This window comes from Phyllobates terribilis, unplaced genomic scaffold (genome assembly GCF_046119375.1).
Source record: "Phyllobates terribilis strain yellow unplaced genomic scaffold, ASM4611937v1 Scaffold_2__4_contigs__length_985480577, whole genome shotgun sequence".
In the NCBI taxonomy this organism is placed as follows: domain Eukaryota; kingdom Metazoa; phylum Chordata; class Amphibia; order Anura; family Dendrobatidae; genus Phyllobates; species Phyllobates terribilis.
Window position 1 is genome coordinate 191,123,139 of NW_027362762.1, and position 25,677 is coordinate 191,148,815.

At 42.3% G+C, this 25,677-nt stretch overlaps 1 protein-coding gene across 3 annotated transcripts in view; it reads right to left on the bottom strand.

The window, feature by feature from the left end:
• Nucleotides 1-18,768: 18,768 nt before the first annotated feature.
• PAN2 (poly(A) specific ribonuclease subunit PAN2) overlaps nucleotides 18,769-25,677 on the bottom strand; it is a 49,760-nt gene continuing 42,851 nt past the window's right edge. Inside the window, exons 25-26 of one of the 3 annotated variants that reach the window (XM_073663700.1) lie at nucleotides 19,900-20,097; nucleotides 18,769-19,071 (exon numbers count right to left, since the gene is read on the bottom strand). In XM_073663700.1, the coding sequence (XP_073519801.1) occupies nucleotides 19,037-19,071; nucleotides 19,900-20,097 (233 nt within the window). In that variant the 3' untranslated portion in view covers nucleotides 18,769-19,036. The other 2 variants (XM_073663699.1, XM_073663698.1) reach the window with 2 other exon arrangements.

Genomic DNA, 25,677 nt, shown 5'->3' on the forward strand with positions numbered 1-25,677 from the left:
GACTCCGGTTGTAGCCACTTCTGAACGAGATGCAGTAGGTCAAACATCTGCGAGCGAGGGGGTGTGTCGCTAGCATACGCCCAGTGATGAACTCTTTGGGCTCTCACCGCCATATTTACTCCCAGGCGTGCTAAGATCTGTCTTTAGCTTGGGATACTCCTTAGCATCTTGTAGCGCCAAGTCGAAATAAGCCTTTTGGGGTTCACCCGATAAATATGGCGCCAGAACCTCTGCCCACTGTCCTGGTGGAAGTTTCTCCCGATCAGCCACCCTCTCAAAAACAGCCAGAAATGCTTCTACATCATCCCCAGGGGTCATCTTCTGCATGGCCCACCTTACCGCCTTCCTGACGTGAGAATCATCAGTCGGCCCTGCGGGTGGGGCGGCTGCCCAGCTCTGGATGTCGTCCGCCAGAAGCTGTATCTGCTGTTGCGCCTCCTGCTGGTGCTGCTGCTGCGACTTTTGCTACAACTGGATTTGCTGAAGCAACAGTTTGGTCGTCTCCTGGTGCTGCTGCTGCATGCTCTGCTGGGCCTGCAGGTGTTGCTGCTGCATGCTCTGCTGGCTCTGGACCAGGTGCTTAAAGAACTCCTCTGTGCTGCTGGACTTCTCTGGCTGGCTGCCGGCCTTCACCCAGGACATCCACCGGTCTTTGTGGCAGGTACACGTGTTCCTGGAATCCTGCACGCACTCTCACACCAACTGTGGCAAGACGACTCGCTCGGCTCTCCCAGAGGCAGACTCAGGACACACGTTCTCGGGTTACCTTTCCACTGGTTTATTATGGCATAAACTCATGCAGGGTTCCACAGGAAAAATAAACAAGACCCCTCTCGGTTAAACTGGAAAAACAAAACAAAATATAGCTCACTCCATAGGTGAGCAGGTTCCGCCCGCTCTCTGTAGCATAAACTGCACAACAAAGTCCTTAGGAAAAGCTCTGCAGCTTCCACAACACTGTCTGGAGACTTCACTCTCCAGGCCACACTTCAGAGGAAAAAAAAAAGGGACTGAGCTTTCACACATTGCACAGCCACACCCTGAGGGGAGGTAGGGGAATGGCGTCCCGCCCTCTTTGCCATTCCCATAAAACCGCACACCCTTTAACAGAGTAAACCCACCAGCATATAACATGCTGGCAGAAATAAAGTAGGTCTTAGTTCACACAGGACCTCCCCTCACATATAAAAGCAGTGACACTGTCATAATATATATATATACTGTGTATATATATATATATATATATATATATATATATATATATAGTGCCTTACCTTAATATGTAGTGTCCCCTTATTTATAGTGCTGTTCCTTATTACATACAGTGTCCTCCCTTGTTATGCTTAGTGTAATCGCTTATTACATACATTGTCCTCTTCTGTTATATATAGTGCTGTCCATGATTATATACAGTCCTCCCCCATATTATTATATACAGTTATATCCTTTATTATGTAATAGATTCAGAAAAAGGAAAAACATTTTTTGCTGACAGTCCGGGTTGAAATTTTCTCTCTCTGTTCCGCAGGACATCTGACTGAAGCTTGTTTCTGCCTCTGCTCAGTGCAGTTACTAGCAAAGCGTGGAGTGTTCGATAGTCTTACAGGGAAATAAGCAAGGCTCCAAGGATGGAACAGTCGGTAGAATGAAAAGAAAAACAAATTACCATTTGTACTATTTATCGATTAGCTTCAAAGTAATAGAGCTGCACATTAAAGTCGTTGTCCACTACTAGGACAACCCCTACTCAATCGGAATGTTTGCCCCCGTTAAAATAAAAACAACTCAAACAGCTATACAGTGGGTACGGAAAGTATTCAGACCCCTTTAAATGTTTCACACTTTGTCTCATTGCAGCCATTTGGTAAATTCTAAAAGTTCTTTTTTTTTCTCATTAAAGTACACCCTGCACCCCATCTTGACTGAAAAAAACAGAAATGTGGAAAGTTTTGCAAATTTATTAAAAAAGAAAAACTGAAATATCACATGGTCATAAGTATTCAGACCCTTTGCTCAGTATTGAGTAGAAGCACCCTTTTGAGCTAGTACAGCCATGAGTCTTCTTGGGAATAATGCAACAAGTTTTTCACACCTGGATTTGGGGATCCTCTGCCATTCTTCTTTGCAGATCCTCTCCAGTTCCGATAGGTTGGATGGTGAACGTTGGTGCACAGCCATTTTCAGATCTCTCCAAAGACGCTCAATTGGGTTTAGGTCAGGGCTTTGGTTGGGCCAGTCAAGAATGGTCACAGAGTTGTTATGAAGCTACTCCTTTGTTATTTTAGCTGTGTGCTTAGGGTAATTGTCTTGTTGAAGGTGAACCTTCGGCCAAGTCTGAGGTCCAGAGCACTCTGGAAGAGGTTTTCATTCAGAATATCTCTGTACTTGGCTGCATTCTTGTTGCCTTCAATTGCAACCAGTCGTCCTGTCCCTGCAACTGAAAAACACCCCCATAGCATGATGCTGCCAACACCATGTTTCACTGTTGGGATTGTATTGGGCAGGTGATGAGTAGTGCCTGGTTTTCTCCACACATACCGCTTAGAATTATCACCAAAAAGTTCTATATTCGTCTCTTCAGACCAGAGAATCATATTTCTCATAGTCTGGGAGTCCTTCATGTGTTTTTGAGCTATGCAGGCTTTCATATGTCTTGCACTGAGGAGAGGCTTCCGTTGGGTGACTCCGCCATTAAGGCCCAACTCGTGGAGGGCTGCAGTGATAGTTGACTTTGTGGAACTTTCTCCCATCTCCCTACTGCATCTCTGGAGCTCAGCCACAGTGATCTTGGGGTTCTTCTTTACCTCTCTCACCAAGGCTCTTCTCCCACGATTCCCAGGTCTAGGAAGACTTCTGGTGGTCCCAAACTTCTTCCATTTAAGGATTATAGAGGCCACTGTGCTCTTAGGAACCTTGAGTAATGCAGAAATTCTTTTGTAACCTTGGCCAGATCTATGCCTTGCCACAATTCAGTCTCTGAGCTCCTTGGGCAGTTCCTTTGAGCTTATGATTCTCATTTGGCCTGACATGCACTGTGAGCTGTGAGGTCTTATATAGACAGTTGTGCCTTTCCAAATCAAGTCCTATCAGTTTAATTAAACACAGCTGGAGTAGTGAAGGAGTAGAACCATCTCTAGGAGGATCACAAGGAAATGGACAGCATGTGACTTAAATATGAGTGTCTGAGTGAAGGGTCTGAATACTTATGACCATGTGATATTTCAGTTTTTCTTTTTTACTAAATTTGCAAAAATTTCTACATTTCTGTTTTTTTCAGTCAAGATGGGGTACAGAGTGTACTTTAATGAGAAAAAAAATGAACTTTTTAGAATTTACCAAATGGCTGCAATGAAACAAAGAGTGAAAAATTTAAAGAAGTCTGAATACTTTCCGCACTCACTGTATATATGTGCAACTAAGTAAACCAGGCAGGGTAGTGAAGGCGACAATTTTAATTTGCATACAGTCTCTAAAGTTTGCAAAGTTTCATCTGAACAAACGACAAGACTTTCATAACAATGTCTGTTGTCACATTTGGCAAAAATCAAGCACAGCATACCACACTTTATATCAACTTTCAAAAAATAAAGTGGCAGAGGGGTGGTGATTTAGGCTTGTTTTGCATCCACAGGACCTGAGCACCTTGTGGTCATTGAGACAATCCATGAATTCTTTTGTATGCCAAAGTATTTTAGAGTCAAATGTGAGGCCACCTGTATGATCTATATCCTATGTCAGGTTCCGGTACATGGAGTGAGCACAGGTGGCATCTGCCTTTAACAGCAGAGACCTAAGCATGGTCTGGTCATTGCTGTTTAACCGCTTGAATTCCACTGTCAATCTCTGTGATTGCAGAGGGTCCTACTGACGTTCCTCATGGCTACCATGATGGCACGCCTGTGAAGTCCAACCATAGACTCGGCTTCATAGGAGACTGTCAGTTTCCTTGTACACTGCAATATCAAAGTATTGCATTATATAAAACCTGTATTCAAATGATCATACGTTCAACAGCCTTGAGGGGACAAAAAATAAAGAAAAAAAAGTTTTAAAAATATTAAAATAAAATTTAAAAAAATCAAATCACTTCCTTCTCCCAATTTAAAAATAAAGAAATCTTTTTTTTAACAACACAGATTTAATAAAGTAAAAAGTCCAATTCCTAAAAATAAAAGTCCAATTCATAAAAATATTACATTTTATCATCCTGTATGGTAAACACCATAAAACAACAAAAAATAAAAAAGCTAGAGTTACCGTTATTCAGTAACAACACCTTCCCCAAAAACTGCAATAACAAGCAATCAAAAAGTCATGTGGTACCAATAAACATGTCAGCTAGCCACGGAAAAATCAGGCCCTCATACAGATCCATTAATGAAAAAATGTAAATACTACAGGTTACAGAAACCAAATTTGTTTTTACAAATTTCTAAACTTTTTTTCACCACTTAAATAAAAAATAAAGCTTCACAAGTTAGATATCACTGTAATGGTACTGATGTGGAAAATTATGTTAACTAGGTTGTTTTAACCGCACAGTGAACACCATAAAAAAACAAAAAACAATAGTGGAATTGCATTTGGTGTTTTGATTTTTGTTTGTACAGTTTTACTGCCCTAGAATTTTTTCCCCATTTTCCAGTACAGTAAAATTAATGGTGTCATTAAAAAAAAAAAAAAAACTAGTCCGGAAAAAAACAAGCCTTATATGGCTATTTCAATGGAAAAATAAAAAAGTTATAGCTCTTGGAAGAAAAAACAAAATGCACAATAACTAAAAATTGCTTGGTCATAAATAGGTAAAATGAGGAAGCCCTCTCTTTGGCAGTGTCCAATTTTGAGGTTGTTTTATTTTGTTTTCTTTACAGTCTGAGTGGTGGTAGATATTCAAGAATAAAAGGGCAACATTCTTTTGTCAGCTCTGATGTTTCAGGAGTCTACAGGTAAAGCTTGCATCAACACTAGATGATGCAACTAACTCAAGTATCCCGTCTCACCTGCAAACAGCTGCAAAGATATTCAGAATAGAATATCTTTGACATACTGCTTTTCTAGCACGCCTATGTTGTCTTATAATAATCTGCCCTGTGCTTTCTTTAACCCCTTCACGACAGGACCATTTTCTATTTTTTTTCCTCCTCTTCTTCCCAGAGCCATAACTCTTAATTTTCTATTCACATAGACATATCAGGGCTTATTTGTTGCGAGATGAGTTGTACTTTCGAATAACACCATTCATTTGACCACATAGTGTACTTCATCAGTATCATTACGGGGATACCAAACATATCCAGTTTTTTATTATTTTAGTGGTGAAAAAAATCTGAAGTTTGCAAAATCAATTTTTGGGGTAGTGTCACCATTTTCCGAGACCCGTAACATTTTCATTTTTCGGTCAATGGAGCTGTGTGAGGACTTATTTTTTGCGGGCGAAACAATGTTTTTATTAATACCATTTTAGGACAGATGTGACATTTTGATCGCTTGTTATCGCATCTTTTTGTGAAATTGCAGTGGCTAAAAAAATGTAATTTTGGCGTTCTCTAATTTTTTCATTTACGGTGTTTATCATTTGGGTTAATTATTTTTATATTTTTATAGATCGAATTGAACTTATGTTTTTTTTTTCACATTTTAAAAATTTTTTTTTTTTTACTCTTCACTGTTCTTATTAGTCCCCTTAGGGGTCTTGAAGCTGTGATTTTCAGATCGCTTGTGTTATATACAGCGATGCCATCGCTGTTTATAACAGAAATCACGGTCTCCTTTGCAGCCAGGCCACAAGCTATGTTTCAAAGGAGCTCCATAATGACAAGCATGGAGGTCTTCACAGGTCTGCTGTCATAGCAACCCATCGGTGACTCGGGATCAAGTCACGGGGGCCCCCTGCGGGCGCATGTTAAATGCCGCTTTTGCTTCTCCGCGATTGTTAGAGAAAGATGCTGGCTGTAACACACAGCCATGGCCTGGCGGGTATAGGACAGGCTCACCCTGTTAATAATAATTATCCCATACCCTTTATAATTATGATCCGGGAGGTCTTTGCTTGCTTGTAATATAGGTGTCATATTCATCCTCAGAACGCCTATACTGTTAATAGTTTCGCCGGGCGATGTGGCCCACTGCTGCCATTTGCCAGATTTGCATGATGACCAGTCCGGCACTGCATGTACCTCATATACTATCTCATATTTCCCCTATAAGATGCTGTATGACTGACACCCCAATGGTAATTATATAATTTACCTTTAGGCTATGTGCACACTTAGCATTTTTTGTGTTTTCGCGGCATTTTTTCGCCGTGGAAAAATAGCAAAAATGCTATGTAATTCGTCAGCCAGGTATTGCAATGGTAATCCTGATGTGCCGTGCACATGATGCGGAAATTTCCGCTCAGGATTACCATTGCAGAAAAAAATGCAGCATGTCCATTGTGCTTGCATTTCCAAAGCAAATTCGCTCCCATTGGCTTTAATTGAAACACAGCAAATCCGCAGGTATAGATATTATAACAGTGGATTTGCTGCGTTTCAATTAAAACCAATGGGCGCGAATTCATGGCGGAAACGCGCTGTGGGTAGTACCCATGTCGACAGAGGAGGACTACTACTCTTCTCATCCGACCGCCACTCCAGCTGATAACAGCGCGGCTGGGGGGAGCAGTAGTCTCCTCAGCCGAGCCCGGTACCACGCGGTTAAAAAAAGGAAAAAAAATAAAAATAAAAAAACCAAAACACTATACTCACCTGTCCGGCGCCCCCCTGGTCGCTCGCTCGCTCCAAGCAGTGTACTGCACTGCCAGGACCTGCGGTCACGTGAACGATCAACTGATCGCTCACGTGACCTCACCGTCGGAACATTCTCAAGAATGTTCCCACCAGTACTGGTGGTGAGCTCACCGGGGCTGATCAGCCACAGTATGTCAATTTCTGTAGCGGACACGCTAGTCTTCGCTGCAGATTTTGACCGATTGAAGTGTCATTATATGTGGTGGATTCACATGTACCGACAACAAAAGTGCAGCATTAGAACACCGCGTTTTAGACGCAGCAAAAATACAATGCGTCCAAAGCGCTGCTTGTTGCTGTTCATGGGGACGTAGCAGCTAACGAAACAGCTGTGAGCTGTTAATAATGGCCAGGGACTATGTTTGCCTAATGGCACCTTCCTAGGCTAAAAATAGCAGCTCACAGCTGCCCCAGAAATTACATGAATGGAAATGCTAATGACATTGGGAGAATGGGATTAGCTGACACCTAGCTCTTTTGTTTGGTGATGACAAGGTGTCAATCAGACCCTTTCATCACCAAACCTAAATAAAGTAATACTATAATAAAAATACAAATTCTTTAATCATTTAAATTAACCAATATACTCACCCCAGTTCTGACGGTAATCCAAGGGTTTAAGCAATGTCCCACCAAATAACTTTATTTAGCTTCAAAATGCATTCATTGATGTACAAAGACACTTCAAAAACTGCATCAAAATAAGCGTCAAAAACTAGACAAAAACGAGGCAAAACCGCGTGGTTTTTCCTGCCAAGGAGATGTAGAAATGCTCAGGAAATTTCTGCTTCAAATCCTGAACGTGCGCACAGAGCCTTAATAATGTAATATTATAGACACTGTAAGGCGGCGGTGTTCACACCGTGCAGTAACTGAGGCAGTGACCCAAGAAAGTCCAACATAAGCAGCTTTTATTCAGCAACTCACAGGTAAGTAGCCAGTCCTCTGGTTCGCAGCCGGGTTAACACAAGTCAATAAACAACGGTTGCCGGGGACAACTGCCACGCCGGGCCGCTCAGAGCCTGACGGGTGCAGAGCCTTCCCAAGCGTGGGTTCAGCTACACACAGGTCCGCCGAGCTTTCCTGCTATGCTCCTAGCAGGTCCCAACACTGAACAACACTAATCCTTAGTGCAGGGTTTTAAAGGACCTGTGGCAAGAGCCACTGGAAAACCCCGGGTTGGAGGGAGGAGGCCGCCCCACTGCCTTTCTGTAGCCTCCTCCAAGAAATGAAGGCCCTGCCGGGTTTTACTTAATCTGCCTTAGCCAGATAGCCTGACCAGGTCAATGCTCACCTTCATTCGTGCACTGCAGCCGCTGCTGTGTCTGTGACTGTAATGCACTCCAATGGATTTAATAGGTCTCTGTACATATTCTGGGGGATATATAACGTCCCTCATATACGATCCCAGCCACTGCCTCACAATACTCAGATAAATATAATACTATAAACTGCAGAATCTTTAAGAATGTATAAGAAATGTAAAAACAAGTACAAAATGAGGTAGCAAACAGTGAGGCTGAAGATGGGAACACCTGGACATATATATGTATATCCCCCACAGTTCCACAAAATATATCATATATCGTATAAATGCCATAGTGAGGTAAATTTCAAAAGTTTCTTGTTTTTAATATTATTCAAGAGCTCTAAGCTCTCCGCAACTACCTGTATGGAGAATACAATGAGATACATGACATACTGTATACAGAAATATTTTCAGTTATTGACATGATACAATATAAAACCGCTCAATATTTCCACAGAAACAACCAATCACATTGCTTCTGTGTTTCATTCACAGAAAATTACCTTATAGCTACTTTGCATTTTAGTAACACCACAAAAACAGCCCACTGGGACTCTTGTCCAAGGGTCCACATAAACCCAGAGCTGACCCTGATGTCAGGCCACAATCTATTGTAAAATGCTGGGTATTCTATATTTGTTAATGATTATAACTACATATTCTAGAAACACATCTAGCGAATAACTTGGCTACATCATACTTTGAAACCAGGAGAATGCGAGATCAGCTTTTTGCACAATGGCGCCATCTCGTGAAAATTCAGAAGCTCCAGCTTTACACAAAAGCATTACACATGGACTCCTCAATATTGAAATTGCAACATCAAGAAGGAAAAGTCCTGGAATTATGGAAATGGCAGGATGGATAAACTTGTTAATGATATGCAAATGATGAGAAATGGAAAACAACATTTTCTAAATAGCTCGATTTATTCAGTATTCATTAAAGATTTCTGCACCAAATTCTTCAAACTGGCACAAGTGGTTCATGAATTTTGCACAAAATATGCAAATTGCCTCTTCAGAGAAAAAGAGGACTTGTACTCTATAGCGCCACCTATTGGAAGTACCGACGAGGAAGCACTGACGAGGGCCAACAGCCCGAAACACCGTGTCTGCAAATTGAGATTCTGATTTGGCTTTTATCCTAAGTCATATTGCACGACTCGTTAAAGGGTTGATTGTGACTTGTAGGATTGCTACTTCCAATAGGTGGTGCTATAGAGTACAAGTCCTCTTTTTCTCTGAAGAGGCAATTTGCATATTACATTTCCCAGAGGAGCATTGCATGGCGAATAAGCCTCCTTACCTTGACGTGCCAGAGCTGGTGTGTCACTCTCCATAAGGAGAAACGCTACCCCTTATGCACAAAATATAAAATTATTCTTAGTTTTGGCTTTAACTTTTTTTGTGCCTTTATAGTGAGTACCATGTCCAGCTAAAATGTCGCAAAATTTTCCCAAAAATTTCAGACATATAACCCTATGCAAAAGTTTTAGGCAGGTGTGGAAAAAATGTTGCAAAGTATGCTTTCAAAAATAGAAATGAATAGTTTATTATTTATCAATGAACTAAATGCAAAGTGAATGAACAAAAAAGTAATCTAAATCAAATCTATATTTGGTGACCACCCTTTGCCTTCAAAACAGTATCAAAAGTATCAATTCTCCTAGGTACACTTGTACATAGTTTTTGAAGGAATTAGGCAGGTAGGTTGCTCCAAACATCTTGGAGAACTAACCACAGATCTGTGGTTGTAGTCTTACGCTAATCCTTCTGTATCTTTATGTAATCCCAGACAGCCTCGAAGATGTTAAGATCGCTGTTCTGTTAGGGCCATAGCATCACTTTCAGGACACCTCGTTCTTATTTACGCTGAAGATAGCTTTTATTTACATGCATGTTTAGGGTCATTGTCCAGCTAAATAAATTTGGAGCCCATCAGACATCCCCACGACTGTACTGCATGAAAGATACATAAGTATAGTTGTGTCACATGCTCATTTCCATATTAAAAGTATGTTTTTTGGCCGCAATTCTTCCAGGAAGACTTTTCTGAACAATAGATGGGTATAGCCGAGACTCACTGGTTGCTGTCAATTCTGAGTTGATGGCATTGCTGGACATCTTCCGATTTCTAATGTGTCTTCTGCTGCATGGTTTCCTTGGCTGACCACTGCGTCTACAGCCCTCAATGTTACCCACTTTTTGATATACTCAGTGCTGAGAGATACGCAGAGATACTTATCCATCATGCAAGAAGTCCTATAGGTTATGATATGGCCTCAAAACAGCCCTGATCTCAAAATCATTGAGTCTGTCTGGGATTACATGAAGGAACAGAAGGATTAGCATAAATCTAAATCCACAGATATGTGGTTACTTCTCCAATAACATAAAAAAAAATGCGTGCAGGTGTATTTAGAAGAATTGATGCTATGATGCTATTTTGAAGGCAAAGGGCGGTCACACCAAATATTGATCTGATTTAGATTTCTCTTTTGTTCATTCACTTTGCAGTTCATTAATTTATAAAAGATAATCTATTAACACTAGGCATGAGCGGACCCATGAATGTTCGGGTTCATCAGGTTTGTACCCGAACCCCATAGAAGTCACTGAGGACCCAAACTTTGGTGCTGTCAAATGGTCGTAGTAAGGGCTAGGGGTCTCTCTCTCTCCCCCTATTTTTGAAAGCACTCTTACTCAGCAACATTTTTCCACGCCTGCTTAAAAAAACTTTTGCACATAAACTGTACATACATTCACTCCAGGTTGACACTTAGGTACATCTGCGCAATAACTTTGTGACTTTTTAAAAAGTCTCAATTGATAAAACAGCTAGAAGCATCTGTAAAGCCCAAATTCCACCCACAACGACAAACATAAAAAGCAAATAAACAAGTGAACACACCTAATATAGACTTTAAAAAAGTTCAAATGAAAAGAAGAATAAGTGGCAAATGAAAAACAGGCAAAAAAAACCCCACAAAAACCAGCCAAAAAAAACCCAAAACAAAACAAAAAAGCAACAACTCAAATGCAATAACGAATCAGTTCCTTGCACTATACTTGCAAGGTCTTTTACCACATAGCAGTACATACAACGTGCCATGCATCATGCCATGCCACAATTGCCAGATCTAACAGCTTAAGTTTTGAGGTCTAATGGTTCTCTAATTGAAGTCCTTTTATATTTTTATAGCCCATTCATTATTTCTCCAAACATAAGTCTCCACCAAACTCCAGCGCACTCAAAAGCACTACAGATACTGGCTGGTGACGAGCTCATGCAGCCTTTATCTATCCCCTCAAGATGGCTGGACCATCATTGCAAATAAGCCCCTGTACTCTGTGTCACCCCCACCTCATTGTAGATTGTGAGCTATTACGAGCAGGGCTGTCATTATTTTTGCTTTAATTATTGTATTATCTTTAGCTATGTTAATTATGATGGTTGTATATGAACCTCTGAATTGTAAAGCGCAGCGGAATATGTTGGCGCTTTATAAATAAAGATTATTATTATATTATTAGTATGTGCACACATTAAGAATTTGCCGCAGAAATTTCTGTACCCAAACTGCTGCATTGAAATACTGCAGTTTACAGTACCAGCAAAATGAATGAGATTTTTGGAATTTAAAGGAAACCCATCACCAGTATTGTCCTATATGAACATAAACTATCATGGTAATGCAGTCGGTCCGATGGGCGTGGTTTCAGGCCTCACCATCCTCCTTCTTTACTTGACGTGGATGACGTCTCGCTGCCAGGTGAAATCGTGCGCTTGCGCACTATGCTTTGCCCTATTGCGGGGACAGCTGAAAACATAAGTGTGCATGCGCCCGAAGTATGGCAAAGTATAGTGCGCAGGCGCAAGATTTTAACCAGCAATGTGGATGATGCAAGGCGTCATCCACGTCAATTAAAGGAGGACGGCGAGTAGCAGCCGTTGGGAGTGAAGAGTCCCAAAACCATGGCCATTGGACCGGACTACCATGCAGTGCAGAAGAATTTAAAAAGGTTTTTGGGGTGTATATGTGGCACCCGAGGATTCCTTTTGCCACAGTGGCATTGCCTCCCTCACAAGGGGGTGATGCCATGCCTGGAAGCAAGCAAAGGTCCCCTAGTCAGGTATACTAGCATGCAACACTTTCCTGGCTCCAGACCAGCAAGGGGAGCTCCTCCCCTTAGCAACTGGGATCTGGAGGCGGGGATAGTTAGTGTGAGGAGAGCAAAGAGGAGTTGAAGTCAGGACGTCGACGAGGAAAGACCTGGGGAGTGGAGCTGTCAGCCAGCTCACCCCAGAGGGAAGCGCAGAAGAACCGGACACCGGAATCCAAGGTTGTTGTGCACTGAAGGCCCAGCAGCAGAAACCGGAGGGCAGGAGACTGCATGTCTCCTGGCTCCATCAGACTCCCGGAGGCTCAGCAGCACATAGGGCCCAGCACCGCCACGTGGGAGCGACACTCCAGGAGGGCCCGAGCTGCCTGCCATACGGGTGAGCACAAAGACGTTTTACTCAGGGACGAGGGCCACAGCACAGCTACAAGCATCAGGGCCAAAGAGATTAGTGCAAAGGGAAGGCCTCCAACTTCACCTGGCGAGGTGGATCCCCAACTTGCTTCCAGGCCGCCCGGACTTCTACTACCAGCTAGTACCCGTGCCCTGGTCTGCCTAACCACAAGTAAAGATAAGAGGAAACCGCCATTAAGTTGTGGACTGATTATTAACTGCGCCATCCTCTGCACTACACCGCACAGCAACATCTATAAAATCACCACTTCCTGCCCTGGAGCTAAGCTCTGCCTGTGGAGAGCTGAACCAACTCTGCTGCATCATCATCAGCTCCAGAGGATCTGCACCGCAGCGACGGCTCCATATAGCCGCATACCACAGGTGGCGTCACGAACATTATATAAAAACTATATTCCCTTTTCTTTATTCCCCTTTTATTGACCGCCCTGGGTCACGGACCGGGTCACTGCCACTGTGACATCTCCCAGCATCGACCGGCCCAGCTACCGAATACCCCACGGCCCAGGGGTCGCGTCATATACAGGGGAAGTCAGGGGGATATGTAAGCATTTATGCTGCATAAGGTGATAGTTTTAGTTCATATAAGACAAAACTGGTGTCAGGTTCCCTTTAATGCTGCTTATTTTTTTTTCTTGCAAATTTTAAGCAGCTTCAAATCTGCAGCATGTCAATACTATCTTCATTTTTGCAGCATTTTCACCCATTCATATGAATAGGGAAAAGAGACATCAAAAATGCACACAATAACGTGCATATTTTATGCAGCGTTTTTTCTGCCAAAAGATGTGGTTTTGGTGCAGAAATTTCTGCTGCAGATACTTAACATGCACTTACCCTTATGGTTGCAGTTAAGCATTGGAATACAAAGTGGAATCAGTGTTGCATGACAGAAATGATAGGGGAGCATCGTGCGATCTCAGTGATATTAAAGCTTTCATCAGCAAGATTTCTGCCTTCTTGGCAGTGATCAGCCCTGGAACAAGATTCTCCTTATGTGCTATTCCATGGTGGAGGGTCTGAAAAGCAGCTGATGGTTGGTCCACCAGCTATCCATCCTACCTAATCATTGATAGGGGCATCCATCTACAGGACCCTGGCAGTGACTTTGAGCTACACCCGATACATTCTAGAATGGAATTTGTGTGTATAATTTAACTTTTTATTTTTTTTAACAAGATCTCACTCAAGAGGTTAAGAGACCACCTGTCTGACATTGTGGGGTGAACCCGAAATACTTACCTGCAGACATAGTGATAAGCTGCAGAGAAATACAGTTTTAAACACGCAGCAGACTTGAAGTGTGGATGTTGGGAAACAATCTAATATATATAATTGTCTTATCCCGTCTGTCTGTCCTGGAAATCCCGCGTCGCTGATTGGTCTGGCTGCGGCCAATCAGCGACACGGCATTTCAGAAAAAGTGGCGCACGGAGGTCTGCGGCGATGCAGCCGGCTGCTCGCAGCATAAGTCCCCCGACCTGAGGCGCCGCTGACCTCCATGCGGCTACCGTCGGGAGATCAGCACCCGGCGCAATACTTACCTCTCCCCGTGACTCCGCAGCAGCTCCGGTGTCTTCCGCGTCCTGTGACTGTGACGTCTCAGGTCAGAGGGCATGGTGACGTCTTTCCCCCGCGCTCTCTCCTGAGCGGTCACTGCGCAGAGCGGGAAGATGAAGGCGCACGTGAGGAGTCCAGAGCAGCGGCAGCACCAGCAGGTGAGAAGTGAGTTGAGTATTGGATTTTATTTTATTTTTTATTGTATGGGGGCATAGGGCATTAAATGGTGGGGTGGGGGTGTGTGACATTGTGGAGGGGGCATTATAAACGAGGGGGGGGGGGTGACATCCTGCATGGGGCACTATGGGGGGGGGGGGGGAGTGACTTCCTGCATGGGGCATTATAAGGGAGGGGGGGGGGATGTGACATCCTACATGGGGCATTATATTGGGGGGGGGGGGGGGGGAGTGACATCCTGCATGGGGCATTATAAGGCAGGTGGATGCTCCCCGGTCCTCAATAACACGGTTCGCTGATTGGTCGCAGCCGCCGGCCGTGACCAATCAGCGATATCGGCGCCAAATTTAAACACCGCTCTGCTGATTGCTCGCGGCCGGCCGCCCCGACCAATCTGCGATTGTGGCACCAAATTTAAACACTGTCTCCGGCTAATTGGCGGCAGATTTAAAATAAGTACGCCACCGTCGGGAGACATATTCTAGAATACCCGATGCGTTAGAATCAGGCCACCATCTAGTGAATTAATATTCTCCCAGGCTCGCTTCTAATCAGAGTGGTGAACAGTCAGCACATAAATCACTCCCCTTCCCTTGACTGGCGTTCCAAGCTGCTGTGTGCATGATGAACAGGATGTCAATCAAGAGGAAAACGGGGAAGGGACAATTACAGCTCCGATGACTGTAACAAGCAGCAGAAGGCAAAACGTAACTGGAAGTGCAGCTGGTGGGAAAATACAAAGTAAAACCGCTACATGTGGTTAAAACTGTATTTACCTGCAGATTGCTACCATGGCTAGGTAAATAATTTTTTTTTTTCTGACAATAAATTAGCTTTAAGTTTTTAATCAAAAAAAAAAATTTCTCGACTTTTGGGTAACCAACATAGTGACCATTCAGGGTAAAGTAATGAAAACTTCCCCCATGGCTAAGGTCTCATTCAGACATCCATGAATCACGTACGTGTTCTGCCAGTGTTTTCAAAAGATAAGCTCCATAGACTAAAATGGTGGTCTATCACATGACCACTTTTTTTTCAGATTTATGCCGGTTTCACACGTCCGTATATTTACGGTGCTGGAGATATCTGTGTCTATGTGTGGCACCCGTGTGCCGCATCAGGATCACACAGACCGGCGCATGGGAACCAGCGGTACAGTTAGCGCTGTTCCCAAGGGCCGGGTGCTGAACGCTGCCCTCATCATGCTTCCTGCCGGCGCTGCGATCAGCACCAGCAGGGACAATGATGAGGGTAGTAGTAGTCTTCTCCCGCAGTGTCCCTGTGAAAAAATAAGATTAAAAAAATTAAATCCATATACTCACCTGTCCTAAGTGTCCCCCGCTATAATCCTCTGACCGCTGATGCTGGGGAGAATGAGCCGCTGCAGCGAGCGGGCCCCAGAGCTGCGATCAGTGAGTGACAGGACACCGCTCCTGAGCTCAGCTTTGGAGCAGCTCATTCTCCCCGGTGTCAGCGGTCAGAGGATTACAGCGGGGGACACTTAGGACAGGTGAGTATATGGATTTTATTATTTTTACACAGGGACACTGCGGGAGCAGACACTACTACTCATAATTGTCCCTGCCGATCGCTTTTGCTATACAGTTATGTGCAAAATAGCAGTCTAACATCATTAATAAATGTTTAAATACTGTTTTTGGCAAAAAAAACAAACTCAAAAACATACAACCTGAGGGGGAAAAAAAAAAAAAAAAAAAAAAAAAAATCACAACTAGGTGTAAGCAAGGAAATGGACAACCAACAGAATCAACAAAGAGGACATATGCCCTGCTAATTGGATGTAATTGATTGATTTAATGATAGGGGGTGTTGTAATTAATAGCAATGCAGAGTTCAATTAGATCATGTTCAAACGTTCAGTATTTGGTCAGGATTTTACATCAGTATTTGTAAGCGAAAATCAGAGGAAAAGTATAATAGAAACAAGTCACCACTTCTGCATTTTTCTACCACTCCTGGTTTTGGCTTACAAACACTGGAGGTAAAATATGGAATGTGTGAATGTGGCCTTAGTGAGGTCATTCTGTTGAGAAACAGGTATCAATTACAGCCCTTATTTAAAGAAGGAGTTGCACCTGTTGGTTTTAGCCCTTGCTCAGTGAGTAAAATGGTTTGTTCCAGACATTGTACCGAAGGAGGAAGAACTTTGATCAAGAAGTAAATTGGAGAGGGGAAAACATACTTTCTACACTTAATTGGCTGCTCAGCTAAAAAGATTTACAATGCAAATGGCAAACCACACTCAAAATACATGGTAGAAAAAGAAATACTACCATCCGCTTAGAGCATAGAATTGCAAGAATGGCAAAGAAGCATCCAATGATCAGCTCCAGGGAGAGCAAAGAAGATCTTCAGTTACCTGGGAGTGCGGCAACGATCAGAAGACTCCTACGTGAAGCCAAACTATTTGCAAGAAACCCTCGTAAAGTAAAAAAAAAAAAAAAAGTTAGTTTGCCAACGAACACCTCTATAGGCCTAAAGAGAAGTGGAGCAACATTCTATGGACAGATAAGAGCAAGAGTGTCTGCGGCCTTTAGACCCAATAAGAACAGTTCATGAGACAACCCATAAACACTGAGTTGGAGCCACTTTACACTATGAAGACTGTAAAACATGGAGATGTAAGCAAAATGGTTTGGGGGATGTTTTTCATACTATGGAGTTGGGCCCATTTATCACATACCAGGCACCATGGACCAGTTTTAATATATCAAAATACTGGAAGAGATCATGCTGCCTTATGCTGAAGAAGAAATGCCCTTGAAATAAGTGTATCAGCAGGACAACAACCTCAATCCCATTGATAATTTGTGGAGTAACATCAATGATGCTGTTTTTGATACAAAAACCTAAGAAGGCAAAAGAACTGTGGAATGGAGTACAGTCAGTGTGGCTGGAATATCTTTTCGCAGGTGTCAGTTGACTTCATATACAACTAAATAGCTTTTTTGTTAATCACTGAACTAATAAGTCTGTAAACAAATTATAGTTTATATTGTAAATATTCAAGTTTGTAAATGAAAATGCAGACACTTTTTTTTAAACAGCCTATTATTCCATGTTCTTCATTTTCCGTTTAAAAATTGATATGTTCATGTTTTCATTTAGAATTGAACGTGCAGTGCTCTCAGTGCCTTTGTGTATATGGAGTTGATGTACAATACAAAGTTATATTGTGGTACCGCGTTAGCCAGAGGTCTGGATCTTCTTCCAAAAAATTAAGACTATGTGTAGAAAAAAAATTCTAAACGCCAGATTTACGTTTTTTGGGTCGCTGCAACATTGCAATAACGGGCAATCAAAACATCGGATCTACCCCAAAATAGTATCAATAAAAAAAGTCAGCCCGGCGCGCAAAAAATAAGCCCTCACCCGGCCCCAGATCCCGAGAAATGGAGACGCTACTGGTCTTTGAAAATGGCGTTTTTTTAACTTTAATACACAAGGAAGTAATTCGTTTTCCTGAAACCAGAAACTCCCCTTAACCCTTTCAGTATGGGGCCAATTTTTATTTCTGTCCCCCCCCCCCCCTCACCTTCACGTAGCCCTTTGTGGGACGAGGTGCATTTTTGAATGACCCCATTCATTTTACAATAGTGCAGTTGAGGATAACAAAAAAAAATTGGGGGTGGGGCTGTTTTTTTTTTTTTTTTTTTACAGCGCGCACATTGTGGTAAAAAAAAAAAAAAAAAAAAAAAAAAAAAAGACCTTGCATTATGATTCTGGCATTACCAAAACATGTTTAGTGGACAAAGGAAATAAAAAATGGGGGGGGGGGGGGGGGGAGGGGGTGTTGGGTGGAGGATGTGTCGTCATTTTGATACCTTTAAAATGTGCGAATGTTTTTTTTCCTCTATTTTTGAGGGGTGAGATGACGATTTTATTTATACCATGATGATTTGAATGTAAACCTTTATTCCCCCCATAGTATTGGTTAGTCCACCTTAGGAGACTTGCAGCTGCAATAGTCTGATAGAATTGCTGCATATAGCAAAAGTCACTGTCTCCTTTGAAGCTTGACTACAGGCAAAGTTTCAAAGGAGCTCCGTAATGACAAGCAAGAGATTCTTCAGCAGACATTACCCCCGGGTGTCAGCAATACATCGTAGAATGATGTGCCCCATGGTAAATGCCACTGTGACAGTGAATTAACAGGTTAACAGTCGCAGGCGAAGCTTTACTCCACTCGTGATGGTTAAAGGCAGGTCCTGGCTGTAACCGGTCCATACACCCACTTCCAACTTTTGCTGTGCTTGTACAACGGATGTTGTGAAGGGGTTAAAGAGGTTTTAGTACGTTCTATACAAAATTGCTATGGAAATTACAAACCATTGTAAAACCCAACAATGAATATCTCCAACAGACTTTATTTGAGCAATTTTGCAAAATACAATCTTTAAAAACAAGTAAAGCCATGAGAGGTTCACATTCCAAAATTGTGACTGACAGACGTTTGTGAAGCATAATACTTAATGTGATCAATAAAACAGACACTGGATTCAGTTTTTGGTTTTATTAAAAAGTAGATGTGCTTGCGTTCACAGAACGATATCACAAGTAAAAAACAAATCAATAAAAATAGGAAGTGGAAAGTTAGTTTCCACCCTACAAAGTTCATAAAAAAAAAATTAAAAAGGACACTAAAGTCCCACCATAGCAGAATACACTGGGGCATCTGTGGATAAAAACAGAATTGGAAATCAATTAGGAAAATTTCACAAGTAAATTGTAACTCAGACTGTGACAAAGGAAACCTACTCGTGCACAAGTCATCAATGTGGCAAACCATCATCTGCACATACATTTTGTACAAACATTTACACATGCATGCTGTAGGAAACAAAAAAAAAAAGAAAAAAAAAATCTTAACATGGGCATATGTTAATTCTAAAATATACAAGAAACTAGCATAAAAAAAAAAAAAGTCTACCATGGAACAACTCAGTTACTGTAAGGATCTGTACAGTATCAGTTACTGTAAGGATCTGTACAGTACCAGTCACCAATTAATGCAGAATAGATGTATTAGAAATGCTATGTAGAGACCTCCAACCACTAAAATAAGATCCAATGAAAAGAAGTTGCAGATCTTTGCATTCAATAGCTTGATCAAGAGAAGGAAATAAGAAAACTAAGTAATTACAAGGTAGACACTCATTCATGCAAGTGTTAGAATATTGCAAAAAGGATATAGTCAACTGTTAAGTCAAAAAATAAAACCCACACAAGAAGCATTAATTCAATCACAGCCACAAGTAACTCCACATAAAGGGAAGCTAATCATTTTTAGAAATACTTTTAGACATTGCATTATAAAAAGCAGATCTATACAATTCAAGCGTCATCTTTCACACATTAGTGGTCAGTGAGAAGGTGAAGACTAGATCAGTGCCAGATAAAGAAACAGATGCCACAGACAGTCAAGTGAGGTAAAGGGACAGTCACTGAGCTGATGTGAGATCATCATTCGTATCAGGGTCAAGAAGAATCACGTCCACTTTACTTTTTGGGCTGCTTTGACTCTCTGGTTCTGGGACCTTCCAGTCCATTTTTCGGCCTTTTTCATACAGGCACTTCAATACTTTACGGAAATTATCTGGCTCTTTTCCGTTACGACTTAGCTCCATGTATTTGCGATAGAGCTGTAAGGCTGTTCGAGCATCTTCTATGCTATCGTGTGTCTCACCTTGTATCTTAAGATCTACAAAATGGCAGAAAAAAAAAAAAAAAAAGTTAGATAGGTTGGAGAATGTCTCTATATTATAGCTAACATTTGGCCTGTGTATGTCCCAATGAAATTAGTTACAACTATTAGTGATCTATACTATACATACATAGCAGCCAAAGAGAAAGATTATGAACTTGTTTCATTTAACCCCTTCCCAACCAGTTTTTTTTTTTTTTTTTTTTTACCCCATGCTCTTCCAAGAGCCATAATGTTATTTTTCTGTCTAAAGCCATAGGTCTTGTTTTTTTGGGAAGACGAGTGGCAGTTTTGAATGACAGTCCGCAGTTTTAATTCCCCCCCCCATATTAGAGAGTACAATGAAAGTGCAAACAATATAATATATGCAATGGTAAAGGGAGTTGTTTTTATGGCATTCATGGAAAAGGTAAAAATGATGCATTGAAATGATTCCACAAATTGGTACGATTACAGCAATATCAAACTTAAAATCTACATATACAAGAGTCTTTATTTTTGGAGGATTAACAGTTATCTGCTGGGTGTGGGGGACAAATCGCATGTTAACCCTAGAACGCGCAACCATAGAAATCTACACTATATATACACATACACGATTTTTTTGTCTAAAAGTTTTTTTTATATAAAAGTTGTAGTAAACATGGTGCAGGAATATTTCTTTCAAAAACTTTCCTTTTCAACTTTACCGATTACCCCAACAATTTTCACATATTTTTCGGAAGAATGTTCCTTGCAGACATTTTGTCCACAAGTAGTACAGAAACGCTCAGATATCCTTTCCTTTGTTGCTGGACAAATATAACAGCGCTTTCTTTTTTTCTCTTGGCTCTGGATGTTCCTGAAAATGTATACCACATCGGATCATAGCTTCCGTAATTTGCCTTGGCAAGCATTTCGTGTTGCTTCGCTCCATCATGGTAGGCATCAAAAGTTCATAGCAAAGTTCCGTCAAGAATAGACGTCTCTTGTCCTTCCTGTTGGCATGGAATTCTGGAGGAGTTTCACTATAAACAATATAGCTATTCAGGGCTGACACATCAAGGATATTATAAAAAATGACTACAGGCCAACGTTTTGTCTGCCTCTTGCACGAATACTCTCCAATCATTTCATCCATCTTGTCCACACCTCCTTTTGTTTTATTATAATGCAGTATGATTTCAGGTTTCTGTTTCCTGTCATCGGTGTCAATACTTCCATCATGATGCATTGTACTCCGTAATATCACAGATTTTTATTTCTTTGCTTTATAAGATACCATGGTCTCTTGATTGCAGAAACTAAAAGACACCCTCATAAAGTGGTCGCTTGGGATTGTGCTTCATGATTGGAGGAATTTTGCGGCGGTTTAGCCTCATAGTACCAACAACTGAGTTTTTCCTGAAGCAAAAATTTGCCCAGTTCCAGATTGGTAAAGTAGTTGTCCATTGTTATATTTTTTCCAGAATTGAAAATTGGTACTTCAAGTTTTTTTTTTTTTTACTATGTCAGAACATAGGTCTTTCTGGACTGGAGCATCAGCTTCTTTGCCACAGTAAATCAGACCATTCATGCCATAATAGCTTGCAGAATCACACATCCAGAAAATTTTTATGCCATACTTGGCTGGTTTACTGGGTATATACTGAATGCCTAAAGGCAAGAAGTTGCTCATCCACTGTCACATTGTCATTAGAATTGTAAAGCTTTGATGAAAAGATTCCAGATTTAGCTAATAGGGGCTAATTTATCTGTTTCCAACCTCACAGGACGAGTTCTCTTATCATCAAAACGAAGGCTTCTCTGAATATTCTCAAATCTATTGACTGACATTGTAGCTTTGTAGTGTGGATCTGAAAAAGGGTTCAGAAATAATTCTCTGATTGGAACATCGTATTTTTCGATTTTGTACACCCTGGCAGAAGAGTAAGGGCAATATAACCATATAGTTCCTCTTTTATTATATTTTTCCATGTTTTTTTTTCTTCCTGAAGCGATGTTTTCCTTCTAAGTAACAGTACAGACAAAAAGACGGTTTACATGTGATCTTCAAAGTACAGGCCTAAAACGGTCCCAGTTATGTGAATATGGGGTAGTCCCAAAGAAAGAGATTAGTTACTTACCGGTAACGGGATTTCTCGGAGACCATGACAGCACCACGAGAGAGAGGGAATCCGCCCACCAAGGACAGGAAACCTACAGGCTTAAAAGGGGGCAGCCCTCCCTCTCACCTCAGTTTGGATTACAGAGCATTGAGAGGACCGCCCGGTTAGTAGACATAGCAACATAATCATGAAACAAACAGTATATACATTTTCTTACAACACCAATGTGTGAGAATAAAGAATGAAAACAGATAAGAAGTGCTCCCAAAAAGGGGTGAAGGGAGGGAATATAAGGGTGCTGTCATGGTCTCCGAGAAATCCCGTTACCGGTAAGTAACTAATCTCTTTATCGGTCGACCATGACAGCACCACGAGAGAATTGCAGAGATGAAGATTCTAGGGAGGGACCACCGCTTGGAGCACCCTTCTCCCAAATGTGAGGTCAGACGAAGCACCCAGATCTAGTCTATAGTGCTTATAGAAGGTAGATGGAGAAGACCAGGTAGCTGCCTTACATATATCCTCCATCGAGACACCAGACCTCTCTGCCCATGAGGTTGCCACCGCCCGGGTAGAGTGAGCTTTCAGGCCACGCGGTGTTTCTTCTCCGCTGGATACATAGGCTAGCGTAATGGCCTCCCTAATCCATCTAGCTATGGTGGATCTAGAGACCTTAAGCCCCTTCCTAACTCCCTGATAGGAGATAAATAAGGAACTCTCTCTCCTAAAAGGCTGAGTGACAGCAAGGTACCTAACCACACACCTTCTCATATCTAAAGCATGGAAATCTGCTTCTATCCGATTACTAGGGTTCGGACAAAAAGAGGGTAATATTACTTCCTGAAGTCTGTGAAACCGGGAAGCTACCTTAGGCAAGTATGCTGGATCTGCTCTAAGAATTATTCTGTCGTCCAGAACTTGGGTGAAGGGAGGGCCAGAGGACAGAGCCTGAATATCACCAATCCTCCTAGCAGATGTTAGGGCTACAAGAAGTGCTGTTTTGAGGGCAATAGATCTCAGGGATACAGAATCTATTGGTTCAAAGGGTGCCCCAGCTAACGCTTTCAGAACCAGGTTTAGGTCCCATGGAACGTCATTAGTTTTGGTAACCAGCCAGGACCTACCTACTGCTTTTATAAAGCGGGAAATCCAATAGTTTTCTGCGAGGACACAGTTATAGAGGGCACCTAGTGCCGACACTTGGACCTTCAAGGTGCTCGTTGCTAACCCCAGCTCGAAGCCCCTTTGTAGGAACTCTAAAATCTTCCCAATTTGCGCTCCCTTATCCACTGAAGATTTAGAAAAAGATAAAAACTTGTTCCAAACTTTAGCATAAATTTTGGTAGTGACAGGCTTTCTACTACGTACTAAAGTAGATACTAGACTCTGGGGAAAAACCTTTTAGTTCTAGCAGGGACCTCTCAAATTCCACACCGTCAAGTGGAGGCCCGGAGCTCGCGGATGGAGCACTGGACCCTGGCTGAGGAGATCCGGAACTTCGGGCAGGACCCAAGGGTCAGAAATGGACAAGTTCCTCAGGCATGAGAACCAGGGTCTTTTGGGCCAAAAGGGGGCGATCAAGAGGACCCTTGCCTTGTCCTCTCTGATCTTTCTTAGTACCATAGGTAGATGGTTTAATGGTGGGAAGGCATAGGCCAGACTGAAGTTCCAAGGGATTTGGAGAGAGTCTACCGTCAGGGGCCTTTCTCTCGGATCTAGGGAGCAAAAAACCTTTGTCTTCCGGTTTTGTTTTGTGGCGAAGAAATCCACCACCGGAAGACCCCATTTCCGGACTAATAGGGAAAAAATGTCCTGTTTTAGTTCCCATTCGCCTTGCCTTAAAAAATGACGGCTTAAGAAGTCTGCCTTTGAATTTTCTTTCCCTTTGATGTGGAGGGCTGTTAAAGAAAGGAGATGGTGTTCCGAGATCTGAAAGAGATGATCCGCCACTCTCATTAGCAATCCAGCACGAGTACCCCCCTGATGGTTAATATAAGCTACTGCTATATTATCGGACAGGATCCTAATGTTCTTATTGTGAAGGAATGGTAAGAAATGATTAACAGCCCTATCAACTGCCAGTAGTTCACTAGTATTAGAGGAAAGCGCTCTCTCCGCGTAAGACCAGAACCCCTGGGCAATCATATCCCCCAAGTGAGCTCCCCATCCATGTAGACTCGCATCAGTTGTAATTAATTTCAGATATTCTGACCACCCAGGGAACTCCTCGAGACAAGTTTTCTAAATTCACCCACCACTGTAGAGAGTCAATAGATCGGGGAGATAGGAACATCAGTCTCTCCAAGTGCCCATGTAACGAGACCTCATTCTGTAGGACGTCCCACTGTAAAACTCTGGAGTGGTATTGTGCCCACATTACCCCTGGCAGACAAGATATCAGGGTACCAAGTAAGGACATTGCAGCCCTAAGGGACATGACCGGGTTCGCAAGAGCTCCTTCCACCAGCCTTTTGACCTTCTGTTTTTTGGCTTCTGGAAGGAAACACATCTGGAGGTCTGAGTCTAGCATGATACCTAGGAACTGCTGTACTCTCAAAGGGACTACCCTGGATTTCTCCAGATTTAGGATCCAGCCCAGGCCTTCCAGAATAGAGGAGACAAATTTAAGATGGGAGAGACATTGAGAGGCTGAGTCTCCAATGATCAAAAAATCATCTAAGTAAGGGATAATTAACACATTATGTTCCCGTACATGAGCCATCACCTCCGCTATCACCTTCGGAAATATTCTAGGGGCTATAGCGAGACCGAATGGCAAGGCCGCAAATTGGAAATGTCTGATTTCATCCCCTATGACCAAGGCCACTCTAAGGTATTTTTGGAAGCTTCTGTGTATAGGTATATGGTAATATGCGTCCTTTAGATCCAATACTACCATATGATAGCCTGAGAACAATAGTTTTATAGTAGACTTAATGGACTCCATTTTAAAGGTGGGAATTAACAAAAATTTATTCAGGGCCTTAAGGTTAACAATACACCTAAAGGATCCGTCAGGTTTAGTGACCAAAAACAACGGTGAGTAGAACCCCAGTCCCTTCTCTGCTATCGGGACCTCCACTAAGACGGCCTTATGGACCAAATTCAGGACCTCCACTTGTAGGGCCATCTGCTCCCGTGTTGAGGACCGGTTTGGGGTCAGGACGAACCTCCCACGAGGGACTTGCTGAAAGTAGAGTCTCAGGCCGGAACCTACCAGACCAAGGATCCAATTATTAGAAGAGATATTTGTCCAGGCAGGTAAGAAGCCCAATAACCTCCCCCCTACCTGGGCTGCGAGTCATTGGCTCGGTTTTCGGGGGCCTTGGCTAGCGGAAGAGGATCCGAACAGGAGCCCTTTACCTTTCGGTCTACGGTCTTCCCATTTATCCTGACCCTTCTGGCGCTTATTACGTAGAAACCTTCTTTTCTGAAAAGGACGTTTGTACGTGGGGGCAGATAGGTTAGGAAAGCCTTTTTTGTGTCACTT